The sequence below is a fragment of the Sciurus vulgaris genome (assembly GCF_902686455.1).
Source record: "Sciurus vulgaris genome assembly, chromosome: 11".
Classification (NCBI taxonomy): Eukaryota; Metazoa; Chordata; class Mammalia; order Rodentia; family Sciuridae; genus Sciurus; species Sciurus vulgaris.
The window spans coordinates 14,352,790-14,370,278 of NC_136472.1; the positions used below are offsets into that span (position 1 = coordinate 14,352,790).

Sequence of the window (17,489 nt, forward strand, 5' to 3'; positions counted from 1 at the left end):
AGGATTGAATCCAGGGCCTCACATATGCCAGGCAAGCACTCTACCACGGAGCTGCAACTACATCCCGAGATATTTCATTTTTAACATGATTTTTGCAGCATCTTACACATGAAAAAATAACAACATTGCTATGGATATGTTGAAAATAATGTTTTTCTCCTTATAATATGGACCATAGTTATTTTTAATTGATGTAAACAATATTTTGTAATAGAGTTATTTGAAAAATGATTGTAGTCAGACTTAACAATATTAAAAGTCATTTTCTTTTTAGTACTGCTCCTGTATTAGTGGGAAGTCTAATTCAAAGATAGGAACAATTGCTTTACTTGTTTTATTTGTTAATAATTCTTTCATTACAAGGTAACCTTTAATTGAAGGAGAATATAAATGATCCTGACAAGAACAAGAGTTTTCTGTCATTTTCTCTCAAGTCTGGAATATTTAGGTTATACTTGTTCATCAGTAATGCATTTCTTTTATTACTCTTTAAATTGCATGCTAGTAAGTACCAGGTCATTACATTTATTTTCTGTTTCAACACAGTGTCTTGGCTAAATATATCACTTTATATGGTTAAATTGGGGAGCCTATATCAAATTAATATGAAATATATTCAGAGTTATTCTCTTTCTTTTGTTCAAGAAAAGACATCTTTTGGGGAAAATATACTTTTGGTTTTTAAGAGAATCAAACATAAAGGATAATCAAAGCATCCATTAAAGTAACTAGTGCAAGGATTTTCCAGTTCATGTAGTCAAAGCTATTTCTATTGCCTTTTCAACTGGCAAAGTGTAACAGGTGCTGGATTCCCAAAAATATGCTTTTGGCAACATTTCTAACAATAGTTCAGAACATCTAAATGTTACCTTAGTTGCTGAATTTGTGGTTTTTGTCAAGTGCAAACAGTTGATCAGAAGTAACGAATTTCTGTCTGAAGTCAGGCACGGACCCGCGTATTTGTGGTGCTAACACTAAGGGTCTTTAGGTCTGAAAGAGACCTACAGTCAGATCCTTACCAGCCAATTTGCCCCCAAAGCTAGGTCAGCAACTCGTGGCGCAGTTAACAGAGGCACGTGAGAGTCTAGAATCAAGAGATACGAAGTGCCGCGATAATGAGCAGACCAGGGAAGGAACCTGCAGGGGTCGTGGATCCAGGAGGGGCCTGTGGAAATTACTTCGGGCCCCCTCTGCCCTGGAAGCTGGGCTCCCGGCTCTGAGTGAGAAGCGGGCCCTTAAGGAGGACTCGGAAGGGCCTGATCGCCGCGAGTCGCTCTCTGTCGGATCAACTCTTCCTAATAAGACACTATGGAGGACTTAATTCTGAAAGAAGAAATTCGACATCGCGCCCACATCAAACAACACTCCAGAGGAACCAACTAGCTTCCGTCTCCACCAACTTCCCTAAAGCTGGAAGCAGGCGGCACGCCCCCCAAGCACTCCTCCTGGATTCTATTGGTTGTCCCGGTTTTGCCCCGCTCTCATTTTTTCTCTTTCATTGGTCAGCATTTCCAAGCTCCAGTCTTTCACAGGCAATTCCTGGAGCCAATCATCTCCACGAATCGCCCCGCTTCTCCGTCGACACGTGAGTGACATAGATGCTAACCAATAAGAAATGAAAATGAGAATGTGACGAAAGGCTCCTCCTCCCAGTCTTAAAGCGATCAGTAAGTGGTAGAAAGGGTTGAGCAGCTGATACCAACCACCAATCCGTAAGAGCGGAAGAGGACGATGAGAAGAGTGATGGGAGGTGGTGACGTGGCGGTGACAGAAGCATAAACTGAAATGAGTGGCGGAAACACTAGCCAATCGGCAACCAAAGTGGCCGGGCACTCTGCATTCTCCCGTTCTCCCAGAGCACTAGAGACTTCAGGAAAGCGCCAATGAGCTTGTATGTGCATCTGATTGGCCTTCATTTGAACCAATCAAAGACGGAGCGGGTGGACGCGTCCCACCCTGGGCTCTCACTGGGCGGAGTAGAATGACAGGCCCGAGAGAAATGCCAATGTCCGCGGGGTCTTCCTCAAGTGACACTCAGCGGCACCAATCGACGTCCTCCATCCCGGCCACCGAGCCCTCCTTCCTCCGGCGGGCCTGGCGGGGCGGGGACGCTGCGCGGCGGTGGCTGATGCGCTAGCCGTGTGGGGCGCTCGGGGCGGCGGCGGCGGCGGCGGCTCTCGTAGGCGGTTCCGGTCCTGTATCTCGGGGCGGCGGCGGCTCATGGCGGCGACCGAGCTGCGAGGAGTGGTGGGGCCGGGCCCGGCAGCCATTGCAGCTCCTGGCGGCGGCGGCGCAGGTCCCCCAGTGGTGGGAGGAGGCGGCGGCCGCGGAGACGCGGGGCCCGGCTCCGGGGTCGCGTCAGGGACGGTGGCCACGGCAGCTGCGGGCGGCCCGGGCCCGGGGGCCGGGGGAGTGGCGACGGCTGGCCCAACCCCTGCGCCGCCGGCTGGGGGCTCGGGCGGCTCGGGCGCTGGGGGTTCGGGCTCGGCTCGAGAGGGCTGGCTCTTCAAATGGACCAATTATATCAAAGGCTACCAGCGGCGGTGGTTCGTGCTGAGCAACGGGCTCTTGAGCTACTACAGGTAACTGCTTCCGGGGCGCCGACACTCACCTTGCCTCCCCCACCGCAGCCCACAGTCCCGGCGCCTTCGCCAGCAGGCGCCGCAGCCAAGGTCGCCCCAGGCCCTTTTCTGTCGCCCGCGAGGATTGACAGCCCATGACAGGAGTCCACTTCCACGAAAGTGAAAGCCCCAGGACTTATACCCGCCCCTGTCCCCTGCTACCCACCCTTGGTGCCCCATCTCTTCATCCCCGGCCTTTCCATCATCAGTTGTTGGGAGAGCATTTGTTTCTCCATTGTATTTCCACCACCACATGGGTGCGATTAGTAATTCTGCAAGCAAGGCACTGTTGTAGGCGCTGAGGGACTCGTAGGAGAGCACAGAAGCACTGCTCTCAAGAAACTTAACAGCCAGAGTCCCAAAGTCTCAGCTATCTATGCCCAAAACTCAAGGTTGTTCGTAGCTCTTGATGTACCCGACCTTGATCTCCCCACATTCAGGCACCAGGACACCACACACAAGGTGGCCTCAGGGTTCTGCCCCTTGTCTTTCTTATCTCTCCCAGACTTATGCGTACTTTCGCCTTCTGGGCAACCCAGAATGGAGATGTGCCCTCTTATTACTTTGCTCATATTTTTGTTTGCCCCACCCCCTCCCGTGGGAATGGTTGTTTTATCCAACATTTCTGTGATCTTTTTGGTTAGTTAGGATTACGTTTTATTAAAATAAGAATCCGTGTGTTTGGTATGGTTATTTCTGTTCAACAGTGTTTATTTTGGAATGGTTAATATATACTTATGGTGACTCAGAACCTGGTCATAACATAACATGCTATTGCTCTTCTTGTATTACTATACATAAAGGTGTTGATAGATGATTTAGGGACAGGACACAAACATTTCCCAAGGGCTGGACATTGTGGCTGGATGTTTTAGGTACAGTATTTGATTGGCTCCCAACAAAAACTGTGGGGATTAGAAGATATTCCCATCTTGCTGATGAGGAAACTGAGAGTCGGCATGGGCAATTTTTCCAAGGTCTTGGAGGAGTCAGGATTTGAAACTATTTCTGTTCACACCAACATAACCTAAAACCCAGGTTAGTGTTACATGAATCAGTCAGATACAGAGATAAATTACTTATCTAAAGCAAATAAGTTTATGGATTATTGTTACTATATATGCTTTATACAAAAAGTATATTTTAAAGGAGACTTTGCTCAATAAAATGACATTTCTCATTGAAATTTTTCCTAAAGACCATCCTGTTTAGGACCCAAAACACTCCTGTTGAAGAGTAACTCACCTTTTGTTCCTTTTCCTTGACAGTAATCATTCTGCTACCAGGAGTGTTAGGGTGAACAAATCTCTTTTCCATCAACTCCACTATATTGGCTTTTAGAGAATTTCAAGTAGAGATTAAAGGTGGGAGCTGGAGGTTGCTGGTGGGAACATATTCACTTTTTTTTTTTTGGTACTGGGGGTTGAACCAGGGGTGCTTAACCACTGAGCCACAGCCACAGTCCTTAGGGTCATGCTAAGTTGCTTAGGGCCTCACTAAGTTGCTGAGGCTGGCTTTGAACTCAAGATCCTCCCGCCTCAGCCTCTTGAGTTGCTGAGATTGCAGGTATACACCACCATGCCTAGCCGGAGCACATTCTTATCTGCCCCCTAACTATAGATGATGCCTCATATAACTCATCCTCATTGCTTAAACATTAATTGTGAATAGTTGTATATATCATTTGCATTATCGTATTCATGATTTTAATATAAATAACCCTTGCTAACTACTCATCTAGGATTATCAGTTCAGTCTAAAATTTTACTTTGACCCCGTTTTTTTCCCTACTCAAGTTCATGTTTTCCTGTTACTGTGGATTGTCACTCTAATGTTCAACGTTCCTGACTTGATTCATCAGTCACTACTAGTATTTAAAAAGGGTGCTTCAGCTGAGGGCTTTAATGCATAGTCTTTTTTTTTTCATCCAAGTTATGTTATCCACTTTTCAAGTCAGTTAAACCTTTGTTCAGTACCAGTTTTGATCAGTATTGATCACTATCTTATTAAGTATTTGTAACTACTTTTAACTTTTCTCCGATGATATCAAGTGGTACCTGATTACAAATAAAACTTTTCCTCAGACATACCGATTCACTTATTGGGCCTGTCCTTGACATGTGATTGGCCTGTCCTTAACAACTGGAATGATCCCCACCCGCAAACCAACCAAGCAACAGGATCTAGATTATCAAAACTCTGCCCTATCCTAAAACTTGCAGAGAAATACTTCTTTCCAACTTTATGGGCAGTTTATTCTTCCCAACAGGGTACTCCTGATCTCCATCTTCCTTTCAGAATTATTTAGCTAAATTGTCCTTGCTCCTGCTTTTCATGCTTCTAAAAGCTGCAATCTCTTGTGTGTGGTCTTTCCAAAATATTGTTTCTCTTAACTGAAATCGTGTTTTCCTAGACCCGTCACTTTTTTTTTTTTCTCTTTTTTTTTGGGGGGGGTGTGTGTGTGGGGGTACTGGGGATTGAACTCAGGGGCACTTGACCACTGAGCCACATCCCCAGTCCTGTCTTGCATTTTATTTAGAGACAAGGTCTCACTGAGTTGTTTGGCACCTCACTTTTGCTGAGGCTGGCTTTGAACTCTCCATCCTCCTGGCTCAGCCTCTCCAGCTGCTGGGATTATAGTCATGTGCCACTGGGCCGGCTAGACTCATTGCTTTTTACTTATCCTGTGCTTCCATACATACCAAGTTACATAGCTGAGCCATTACTTACAACCTTATGTAGACTCTGCTCTCCCAGGAGCATCGTGACAGGTTATACCATTAGTTTTTGTGGTTAGCTCTTAGAGATTAAATTACTGTATCAGCTGACCTTTTCAGGCAGAGCTTTCTAGCCAGAAAATACCACCTAATACTGTAGTGCCTTAAGAATTTTTCTTGCACCCTGAGAATCTTTCTACCTTCTCACTAATCATTTATAACCATAGGTGTATCTACCCAAACTCCAGAGCTTTGAGGTCAAGCTTGCCTTACTTCCGGGGTTCCTTGGTGTCTCTTAAATTGCCATGCACTTTATGCTATTTGAGAAACTTCTTTAGTGTGTGAAGATGACCCATGCAGAAAGAGATTCCTGGGAAGTGGTTAGTGAAAAGTGCCAATAAGGAGGAATCTGATAGAAGGTCCAAGTAGCACCCTTGGAATAGAAAGCAAGGGTGAGCCGGCCCGTCAGCTGTGCATCTGTAATTCAGCCTGCATTATTCATAATGTAACTGAAGCTTGGGGGCAGGGAGGTAAGAATAGAAAAAACAGGATTCACGTTACAGTGTGGCAGGTGCAGGGGATGGAAAATGGCCTGGTCCATGGAGACCCCCTGGCGATCCCATACAACTCATTGTGCATTGGAGGAGAAAAAAACAGTTTCATGTGACAAACCAAATGACAGCAAATCTGTCTTCCTAAGCATAGGAAACAGACTTTTTCAAACACCAAAATCTTAGTTTCTGGAGATGGGGCGTGTGCTGTCTTTGGCATGCAGGAATTCTGGATGTGCCAGGTGTATTCGGCCACTTGGCTTCTCTGAGAAGGAAATGTTTCTGCTTCGTACTGTGGCGTTTGGCAAAGGACTTTGACCTCTTTATGTTCTCAGTTGGACAGGGAAAAACTGCAGTCTGAACATGCAGGTCCCTGGGCATAACCAGCATGGTGAAGAAATTAGCACAGTTTTCTCTGTATACACAGTTGTGCTAGAAGCTTGTTATTTTATGTGAAGTGCTTTGTGGCTTGCTGTCACCAAGTAGTGCTGTAAAGTTCAAAAGTTAGTCTATTAATAGAACTGTCAGTCAGTAGAGATTGGGAAAATTTTTACACTCAGTCCTCAGTGCAGATCTGCTGAATCTTTCCTAGCTATTAATAGGATGGCTTAGGAGTTCCTACCAATAGAAGTCTGTGGACCTTAGAAAAGAACTTATTCCAGAAAGATTAAAATGCCTGGTGATTCTTTAATCATTCTCTCTTTGCTCTCTCAGACAGCTAGTTATTCTTATTTCGTATCATTTGAGCCATAGCCAACATTTAATCATTGAAACATTTAAAGATGCCTTTTTACACTTCTGCAGTACAATTCTAAGCATGGTGTGACAGTTGTCATTGGGGCTGATTTACAGTGAGGGGATGGTTTAGTATGTCTAAAACAGAACTATTCTTAGTGAGTGAGATTATTGTACAAAATTTTGTTGCAAGAGGTATAAACCTTTATAACTTACTAAGTAGAAAGTAACTCCTGACTGTCGAAGAGCAGGAGGGAATTTTTTGAGGTGAGGGAAGTGTTCTGCATTTTGATTGTGGTGGTTACACAGTTGAATACACTTGTCAAAACTCAATGTACACTTGAAACTACTGAATTACTATTGAAAATAGTTATACCGCAATAATGTCTATTTTTAAAAGGCTCACGGTGAGAGGAACAGTAGAGGAATAAAATCTGATTAAGAAACAATTTTTATTGACTCTGAAAGGAATTCTCTACTGTCTTGAACTTTAGGGGGGTTGTTTGAGAGAAATATTACTAGATTAGTAAAATTACCATATTTTCAAGGACTCAGTTATGTAAAGAAATGAAATGTGATAAAGGATAACCCACCCATTACCCTTCTCTTTAGCTCATTTTTGTCTCCATATTGCAGGTCAAAGGCAGAAATGAGACATACCTGCCGTGGAACCATTAACCTCGCCACAGCCAACATCACTGTGGAGGACTCCTGCAACTTTATCATTTCCAATGGGGGCGCTCAGACCTACCATCTGAAGGCTAGCTCAGAAGTGGAACGGCAGCGCTGGGTGACAGCCCTGGAGTTGGCCAAGGCCAAGGCTGTGAAGATGCTGGCAGAATCAGGTGGGCAGCAAAGAAGACCTTGCCTGGAGAACTTTCTTTATGTCTCTCTTTTGTTCCTCACTGTGTTATTGTCCTTTGATTATCACCTCTCTAAGATATCCCAAGCTACTTTTCATTATACAGTATTTCATTATACAGTATTGAGTGATTCTCAATTTCTGGAGATATTTTTAGTTGTCACAACTGAAGGAGATGCTACTGTCACCTAGAGAGAAGAGACTAGGGATACAATGCACTTAACAGTCTCTCACAACAAAAAAATTAATCTGGCCAAGGTTGAAAAACTCTGTCCTAGAGACATAATTCTCATGCTTTTGTTCTGTGTAGCGGATGGGAGGCACAGGAGGTACTGGGAATTGAACTCAGGGCCATGAATGAATTAGGTAAGTGCTCTATCACTGAGCTACATCCCCAATGCCCCACTTGCACATTTAATTTTTTTTTTTTTCCCTTTTTGGTAATGGGGATTGAACCCAGAGGCACTTTACCACTGAACTATACCCCCAGTTCTTTATTTTTATTTTTTATTTATTTTGAGACAGAACTTGTGACCTTGAACTTGTGATCCTCCTGCCTCAGCCTCCCATGAAGTTAAGATTTGCTTTTAATGCCAATTGACTACCTTAAATTTTTTGAGACATAATAACTTTATTATGAGGTCAGTCTTAGGATTGTTACAATTCATAATTTGGATCTATCCCTACTTTTTTCTCCTAAAGTCTTCTTATTTGTTAAGTTGAAACAATCTTTATAGATCATCAAAAACCATATATGATTTTTTTTCTTAAAAGTCTTCATTTTGCTACTTTAAACTACAAGGAACAACCTAGTTATCTTTTGATTTTTCTTCAAGAAAAATAGTAGAATTTGCCCCTGAGATGTTGATAGCTTTTTTTTTTTTTTCCTTCTTTTTTTAGTACTGGGAATTGAACCCAGGGTTACATAACCACTGAGCCACATCCCCAGTGGGGGGTGGGGGGGTTGTATTTTATTTTGACACAGGGACTCATTGAGTTGCTTAGGGCCTTGCTAAGTTGCTGAGGCTGGCTTTGAACTCGAGATCCTCCTGCCTTAGCCTCCCAAGCTGCTGGGATTATCGGCATGTGCCACCACACCTGACTGAGATGTTGATAGTTTAATGAGCTTGTTCACTAAGAGTTTTGTCAGTCTGTTATTTATCTTATTGTCTGTCATTGCCCCCTACTGCATTTAATACCTTTTAAGCAATGAAAGGAAAATTCACTGTTTTCTATTTTTTTTTTTGTATTTTAACCTTGGTCCTGTTTCTCTAACAGATAGGGCAAGTCTTATTTCTTTTAATTTTAGTGATGATGTTAACTCCTCCAAAAAGAAGTTACACTGCTAGAAACTCACTTTGCAGTTACAAAGTGTTAAGTACAAAACTGATAGTGACATGTATAACAGAGCTTCTTTCCTTGACTTATTATCAGAGAAGACTTTGCATTGCTTTTATGGTGGTTTTAGTGTCAAATGAATTCATCATGAGGCTCCTGAGCTCTCCTTCAGAAAAGATAAATTAATGGAACTTTTTAGTAACGTGGACTTTGTCCCAAAGAGCAACTTGGATTCTCAACCCATGTCATCACTCACCCAACAGATAATGGTAGATTTACAATAATAATTAGTTTGGACTGAATTGGGGGCCTCAAGCTAAAGTTTAAATACTCAGCACTACATTCCTGATTCCGAGAGCCTTTCAGCTTCTCCATGACCTTCTCTATGTCAGTGGTTCTCAAACTTCAATATATATCAGAAATACTTGGGTACCTTATTAGAACTGTAGCTTCCTGGTCCTTGTTTCACATTAGCTAAATCAAAGTTTCTGGGCATGTGGACAGATTTTGCACCTTTAAAAAGTGTCTCAGGTGTTTCTGGTGCAGGTGATCCGTAGACCACACTGTAAAGAAATCATCTGGTAATTGGCAAGCCTTCAGATAGAAAACAGCATGAAGAGTGTCGGTTTGGTTGCAGGCAGAGTAGGTAGGGTTCCAACTCTCAGTCTGGTTCTGGAGTCATATAACTTACCTTTGCATTCCTACAGATGAATCAGGAGATGAAGAGTCTGTCTCACAAACTGACAAGACTGAACTGCAGAACACCCTCCGGACCCTCTCCAGCAAAGTGGAGGACCTGAGTACCTGCAATGACTTGATAGCCAAGCATGGCACAGCCCTGCAGCGTTCCCTCAGTGAGCTGGAGTCCCTGAAGTTGCCTGCTGAGAGCAATGAAAAGATCAAACAGGTCAATGAGCGAGCCACACTCTTTAGGATAACATCCAATGCCATGATCAATGTGAGTGCAGATGGTGTCTCTGTTGCTTTTTGATTCTTTCCCTCTTTGAAACATTATTCTTCCCCACTGCCAGAAAATTGTCATGGGTAAAGCACAGAATCTTAGATCTTGCTTCACTGCTCAAGGGCTTTAAGTTACATTGTTTCTTACATGAAATAGAACGCGTTGCACCAGATGGAGTGACTTTCATGCTCTGCTCAAGTGGTCAGGACATCGCTTCAGCCTGCGAATTAGGAATCCAGAGTTGCAGTCTTGCTTTTGCAACTGACAGGACATCTGATGGTGATATTAGTTGAGTCCCTTAACCTCTCTGGATTGTACTTTTATTTATATGTTTAATTTTATCTAATTTCATTTGTGAAACTAAAAGATCTCCATGGGTCTTTGCAATTCTTGTTCTTTAGCTTTATGTTGGGTTAGCCAAGTCCTAACCCTACTTGGCTAATGCATTCTGGCACACAGGATGGTAAATGGGGCTAGATCAACTGCTAGCGAGGACCTTATAATACTGGTTGGCCCTTGATTTCAGGGGTAATTCTGTTGATAGGACAAAATGTACAACCTTTCTTTTATAAAGAAGGGGTAGCACTTCCGCATCCTTATGACTCCTGCCTTGGGTGGCTGTTAGTGCGTGGGAAATTTTAGCTGCTTGGGTTCAAGGTTCCAGGTAAACAGAACACCGGTGGCCTTACTGATGTATTGATAGTTATGAAATGAATACATCGCTTAAACAATGCTGTTTTTCCTCTACTGGTTACTGATTCTCACCTAGCAGGTTATTTTAGTTCCCTTCCTCATAAAAACACTGGAAGACATTTCATGAGTGAAAAGAGTATTCTGTGAGAAAGGATTTTTGCTGGCTTTTTTCCTGCCCTAATTAAATGGGATGAAATTACCTCACTAGTGCCAGATTTTCTCTTATTTAGGCAATGATAGTAAGACAGTTGCTTAGAGCTAGTTTAGTTCATGTGGCTCCTAAAAGATCAAAGTCCTTTTTCTGTGACCAAGGGAAAATTTAGTTACTTGGTGAAAAGTAATCACCAAGTTAGTTCATTTTAACATCATACTCTGGAGTGTTGAAGACTCTGCAGTGCTTTGATTCCTTGGGATACAAAGAACCCAAGTTATTTTTTCCAGTTAGGGACTGCAGGAAGGTTACCCATCTCCTAGGACCACTCAGCAAGCAAGAGCTGTTGCTTGCGTTTCTGATGGCTAGTTGGCTCTCTTTCCAAACTGTTGACTTCTTAGTGACTATGTGCTTGTTTCTGGTCATGACAATGGTCTCCAGAGAGGGAAAGCTACTTTTTAATCAATGTCAGATAACCATACCACTTTGTTTCAGGGTTTTTTTCTTTTTTCTATTCTGATATGAAAATTTTGCTAGATAAAGCACCCCTTCGTGAAACTGGAACTTTAGTTTGGATTTTTCTCTTGAAAACATACTCATCTTTTTTCCTTGGGGAAATTCTTCCCCAAGTTGTAAGTGTTCAGAGTTTGTGTTAAAGGGAACAATCCCTTAGAAATCAGAGGGAAGCTGTTTTCTTAGTCTGTTCTCCCTTGGTACATTACCTTTCCCCCTTTCATGCCTGATTATTGCTTGAAGTGCACCTTTTCTCCCTATGTTGTTTTCTTTGTACTTTTTGGGTGCTAATAGCAAGGTCTTAAGTGTAATAGGCATATTAAAAATTAATATGCTAATAAATCATAGCTCTAAATGGGCAAGTTATATCAAAGAAAGAATACATTTTATTCAGTTTCTTGCAGCTTAGGATATTGCCTTTCTTACCATCACAGTGAATCTAATGGAAGACACTGATAGTATATCCTCTTGCTAAATGAGTCCCTGCTATGTTCCACACACTATGCTAGGAGATATCCCTGAGGGCACATGTGGTCTCTGGTTCCAAAGAGATTACTGTCTAGTGAAAGGACAGAGAAGTGAGTGGATCATGATTTGATAAAATGAGCATGTCTAGAGGTCTGTGGTATAGCACATTGGGGGCATTTAGATCAGACCAGGAGGATTAAAGAAGGTAGCACCTCAGCTAAATTCAGAAGAAGCAATGAATGTCTTTTTGGGAAGAAAGGCGACACAGAGCTTGGGACCTGGGTTCCAACCGCCTCCTCTACCTTCTGTATAACCCTGGGCAACCTACATTCTCTGTGACCTCAGTTCTTTATCCTTAAATGGCTTTGATGCTAGTAGACCCTTCACAGGGTTGTTGAAAGGCTTTATTATGTAATTAATGTGAAATGCTCAGCAAAGCCCTGAAATATAACTGTCTCTGCTAGATTTTAATTATGATTGGTATTATTAAAAGGGAACCAAGAAGAGTTGATGGGGGCAGTGATAGTGCATGTGTGGAGCCCTCCTTCTCCAAAGCCTGGGAACTGCTGGTATTGATAGGGCAAGGAAGTTGCTGGAGGTGAGGGCAGGAGGAGGTAAGAGGAGGTGCAGAGCCTGCTATGTGGGCTTGGTGAATTAGGTAAGAAGAGGATTGGAGGAGTTTTGATGTAGGCATAAGTAAAGGCTAGCACCTTTTTGAATGTTTACTGTGAACCCTGTGTGGTTCTAAATCTAAATGCTTTACATGTAAAGGAACAACTCTTTGAGGTAGTTACTATTTGTATTCTTTAAGATAAGGAAGATGAGGCACAGATAAATAACTTGCCCAAAACTTCACAGCCATATAGTAGGATGGAGCTGTGATTTGAGATCCAAGAGCCCAACTCCAGAAGTATACTCTGTACTGTAGAAAGAAGTGTACAGACTCCAAAAATAATGAAGAAAAATCAATACTTGATAATTAGATATGAGGCAGGAAGCAAAACGAAAAAAGCTTTTCTTCAGGTTCCTGGCTTGGACAGCTGGGAGGGCTCTAGAATTATTCTTAGGATAGGGAACATCAAAGGGAGAGTCAGCAAGGGAATGTGGTGAGTTCCATTTGGGATCCACTGATCCCAAATTCTAGTTACTTTGAGCCATTGAATAGGCATTGGATATTCTGGTTTAAAACTCAGTGAGTGTGGAGTTTGGTTTCACTGACTTAGTAGCCATTGGCCTATAGGCAGCAGTTGAAACCATGGGAGTAGATATTCTATTTACTTTTAGTTTCTCTGATCCTTTTTTTAAATACCTTTATTTATTTGTTTTTATGTGGTGCTGAAGATCGAACCCAGTGGTCTCGCATATGCTAGGCGAGTACTGTACCACTGAGCCACAACCCCAATCCCTTTTCTGACTCTTAAACTCACTTTGCTTCCTTCATTTATGTATCTTTATTCTTTCACTGAATTATTAAGCAGACTTTATACACTCCCACTGTGTACAAAACAGCTAAGTTATGATTTGAAGATCTGTATATGAGTAAGCTGTAAATGTGTCTTTAAGTTACTCCTAATCTTCTGGAGAGAGAAAATCAGTCACGATACTGCCGTGCATGTGTGAAGTACAAATATGTGCAAAGTGCAAAGCGCCAAGCAAGTGTAGAAAAGAGACTGGCTGTCTATGAGACTAGGAGGGAAGGTGTCACAGAATTAGCATTTGTCCCGGTTTTGAGAAATGAAGATTTTTCCTTTCTTAGAGAAAGGGGCTAGGACAAGAACATTTTATTTTATTTATTTATTTTTAAAATATTTTTTAGATGTTGATAGACCTTTATTTTATTCATTTATTTATATGTGGTGCTGAGAATTGAACCCAGTGCCTCACACATCCTAGGCAAGTGCTCTACCACTGAGCCACAACCACAGCCTCAGAAAAAAAGCATTTTAGGCAGAGTGGATAGCATATGCTAAGGTAGGCAGACCTGAAATTCTGTCCAAGAAATGATGAGCAGCTCAGTGTGGCTGTGTAGTGGAATATAGTACATCTACCAGAGATGAGGAGACAAGGCAGGTGGAGGCCATCCTGTGAAGGCTGCCTTATATTCATAACCAGTAGTTAGTATTTGATCTCATTCATAGTGGGTGAGCTAGTGGAGAGACTGATATGAAAATATTTGGGTTTTTTTTTTTTTTTTTTTTTTTTTTTTTAAGAATCCTTCTTTGATTCCTCAAGTAGGTCTCTAATATTTAAGGTCAATTGTTTCTCTCAGTGACTAAAATAAAAGCAAAATGTGTTGCCCTGTATTTAGTCTAATTCAGTGCAGATTCTCTGTTCTCAGTGTTTAATTTCCTCAGCTTTAGGTTACTTGAGTTTAGTGAAGAATTTATTGAACTGGGCTGGGCATGGTGGTACATGCCTGTAATTCCAGCAACTCAGGAGACTGAGGCAGGAGGATTGCAAGTTTGAGGCCAGCCTCAGCAACTTATCAAGACCCTGTCTCAAAATAAAAAATTAAAAGGCAGGGGATGTGACTCAGTGGTTAAGCAACCCTGGGTTCAATTCCTAGAACTGCCAAAAAGAAAAGAAAAAAAAAGGAAATTATACTGAAAGTAGTTATTCTGTTTATTTCTCTTCTTGTTTAGTCCATGGGTCTTTTTTGGTATAGTCACATACCTGCTCTTTGTGATACTGCCACAAATACTTTGTCTAGGTTTACTGCTCGCTTGGCATTTGTTGAGTCCTCATGACTAGGAAAATGTAAGAGAAGCATGACAACCATTCTCACTCTCTTCTGAGTTTGACCTTGATTGTAGCATGGAGCTAGCTGTCCCTGATACTGGGGAATAACAGGGAAAGTCTTTCATTCTCATTTGCCTGCTGAAGTTCCCAGAATGAGGTTTCTTAATGGGCCTACTGAAGCCGGAGGGGAATCTGACTAGTCAAGGTGGCACAATCGATGCTTTCTCCACACAGGCCTGCAGAGACTTTCTCATGTTAGCCCAGACCCACAGTAAAAAGTGGCAGAAGTCACTGCAGTATGAAAGAGACCAGCGTATCCGACTGGAAGAAACCCTTGAGCAGCTGGCAAAGCAGCACAACCACCTGGAGAGGGCCTTCCGGGGAGCCACAGTGCTGCCTGCGAACACTCCTGGCAGCGCAGGTTCTGGTAAAGGTAAGACACTTACGTAGCTTGTTCTGGTTTGAGCCAGGTGGTTTTCTGCAGTTGATAGAAGAGCTCCAAATTCTCCACAATTAATGACTCATTTGAAGTGGCGTTGGAGCTCTTCATTTCTTCTGGTTTTTCCACTGCTTTCTACCATTTGTTGCTACATTTGTGGTTGGTACTGAGAAGAACCTGCGGTACCAGGCATTTGATCAATATAACAAGAGAAAACAAAGGAGGCCTTTCTCCTCGTAGATCAGTGTTGCTCTGGGAAAGGAGACATGAGTGATGAAGATGATGAGAATGAATTTTTTGATGCACCAGAGATCATCACCATGCCTGAAAATTTGGGCCACAAGTAAGTTATCCTTCACCGTTGAAGAAAATGAACATATCTGATCATCAAAAGGTTAGAAACTTTGTTTGGTAATGTTGTAGTTGTCGACGCTTACTAAAATCTGGGCTCTTTTCCTTAAGTAAGTGGAAAACTGTCAGCTTTTTATGTGGTGAGCTCTCCAGAGGTATTTACATTCATATCTATTTACATCCTTTGATTATTAGCCTTCGGTAAGTTTGTACAGCATCCTGGACATTCTGCTTTGTAAAGAAATGTTGAGGCCCAAACTCTATCTCTGATCTTTGTTCTAATTCTCCTATGTTCCCATTCATGCAGACGTACTGGCAGCAACATCAGTGGAGCCAGCAGTGACATTAGCCTTGATGAACAGGTAACTCTTATGTGGAAGGTATCAAAGGTGAAGGACTTGGGGTATGATTCCCAAGGATTTTTTTTTTTGAAGTACTAAGAGGGACAAAAAAAAAATCCTGGATTTTTTTTTTTTTTTTTAAGCATGGGGGAAGGGAAGGTTAGAAATAGCAGATTTTCTGTTCTTTGTGGGTGATTGAATGGCTTTGTTTTTGTTCTCAGTACAAGCATCAGCTGGAAGAGACGAAGAAGGAAAAGAGAACTAGAATACCATACAAGCCAAACTATAGCCTCAATTTATGGAGTATCATGAAGAACTGCATTGGAAAAGAACTCTCTAAGATCCCCATGCCGGTGAGGTCCTTGCACACCCTGACTGCTGCCAGAAGGTCCTCTCAGCCTCAGGGGAAAGAGTGCTGATATGATAGTCCCACCCATTCCTGTGGCAGTTTTGAGCATAGCCTTTGTTATTCTTATAGTTATAAACTGTCCCTTTAAATTAGCTGGTTTAGTTTTGGCTCTGAATCTGGTATGTTCCCAGATCACCTAGAACCAGATATATTTTCCTATGCTCTGTGCTTGGGGGCATGCAAAAATAAATACAAGCTTATTTCTGTTTTTAAGAAGAATATAATTTAAAAGAGACATAAAAACCAGTAACAAAATGATATATTTTTTATTATAGTATAATAGGAAATTATACACATATATATATATATATATATATATATGTAGTGTAATGGGCAATACTACACACACACACACACACACACACACACACACACACACACACAGGTTTAGGGAGCATAGAAGCAAAAACAATTCATTCCAACCAGGACAAGAAAATCATTGCCATGGTGAAGATGAGGTTTGTTCTGACCTCCCTGGCTCCTGTTATTCCTTTTTCCAGTCTGTCCATGATTGTCAAAGTGATTTTTTTTTTTTTTTTTTTTTTTTTTGTGGTGCTAGGGATTTGAACCCCAGGGCCTTGTGCTCGTGAGGCAAGCATTCTACCAACTAAGCTATATCCCCAGCCTCAAGTGATTTTTTAAAACTGCAAGCTTGGTTGTGTCACTCCTCACTTGAAAATCCTGGATCTTTGTTGCTCTGGACAATCCATGTTCTTTATTGGACTCAGTACTTCTTCCCCAGGGACAAGGTCATCATATGTGTGTGGTGGTATAGTCATCAGGTTAACCTCAGATACTCAGAGGCATCTTATTTTTTTCTTCAGAGCATTTATTTATACACAGTGATCTTTCTGTTGAAACTTTGAATTTTCCACCGACCCTTGGTATTTTTCTTTTGCTGTGGCTAAAACTCTTTCCTTTGGAATTTAGCTGTAATGTCTTCTCTTTCAGTAAACCTCCAGTGCATCCAGTCAGGCTGCGATCTCTCTCCTGTGCCCCAACAGATTCCACCATTCATGTCTGGGCCATTGTTTCTCTTACTTATTCATTCAACAAGCATTTACTGAGTGCCTTCTATTTGCCTGGTATAACAGCTGGATATAAGTTCAATTTAAAGCAGTAAACCAAATACATTGGTTTAAACTAGGGGTCAGCAAGCTAGGGGTTTGCGGGCCAAATCTGGCTGCTTTCTATGTTGTCCACAAACCAAGCATGGCTTTTATATTTTTAAGTGGTTGAAAAAAATCAAAAGGAGACTAATTGTTCATGGTGTTTGTGTCCATAAAGTTTTACTAGAACACAGAGATATCCGTTTATGTCTTATCTGTCTCTGCTTTCATGCTGCAAAAGCAGCATTGAGTAGTTGTGACAGAGACCACACGTCCTTGAAAGCCTAAATATTTACTATCTAACTTTTGACAGAAAAAGCTGGTAACTCCTGTCTTAAACAAATATTGGCCTGACTCATTCTTGTGTTAAAGTTCAGAAGTAGATGGTCCAGGGCTGGTATTGTACTCCGTGATGTCGGGACCAGACTCCTTTCTGTCCTGTTTCTCTGTTGCCTGTGGTTTCGGTTCTTAGGTTCATAGTGACCTCCGGC

The 17,489-nt window shown here is 42.0% G+C and overlaps 1 protein-coding gene across 1 annotated transcript in view; it reads left to right on the forward strand.

Annotated features, from left to right (window-relative positions):
• Positions 1-284: 284 nt before the first annotated feature.
• OSBP (oxysterol binding protein) overlaps positions 285-17,489 on the forward strand; it is a 33,005-nt gene continuing 15,800 nt past the window's right edge. The window contains exons 1-7 of the mRNA XM_079102269.1: positions 285-2,582; positions 7,261-7,469; positions 9,532-9,782; positions 14,584-14,782; positions 15,029-15,131; positions 15,447-15,501; positions 15,702-15,833. Coding sequence (XP_078958395.1) covers positions 2,221-2,582; positions 7,261-7,469; positions 9,532-9,782; positions 14,584-14,782; positions 15,029-15,131; positions 15,447-15,501; positions 15,702-15,833 — 1,311 coding nt within the window. The 5' untranslated portion in view covers positions 285-2,220. The remainder of the gene's footprint in view (positions 2,583-7,260; positions 7,470-9,531; positions 9,783-14,583; positions 14,783-15,028; positions 15,132-15,446; positions 15,502-15,701; positions 15,834-17,489) is intronic.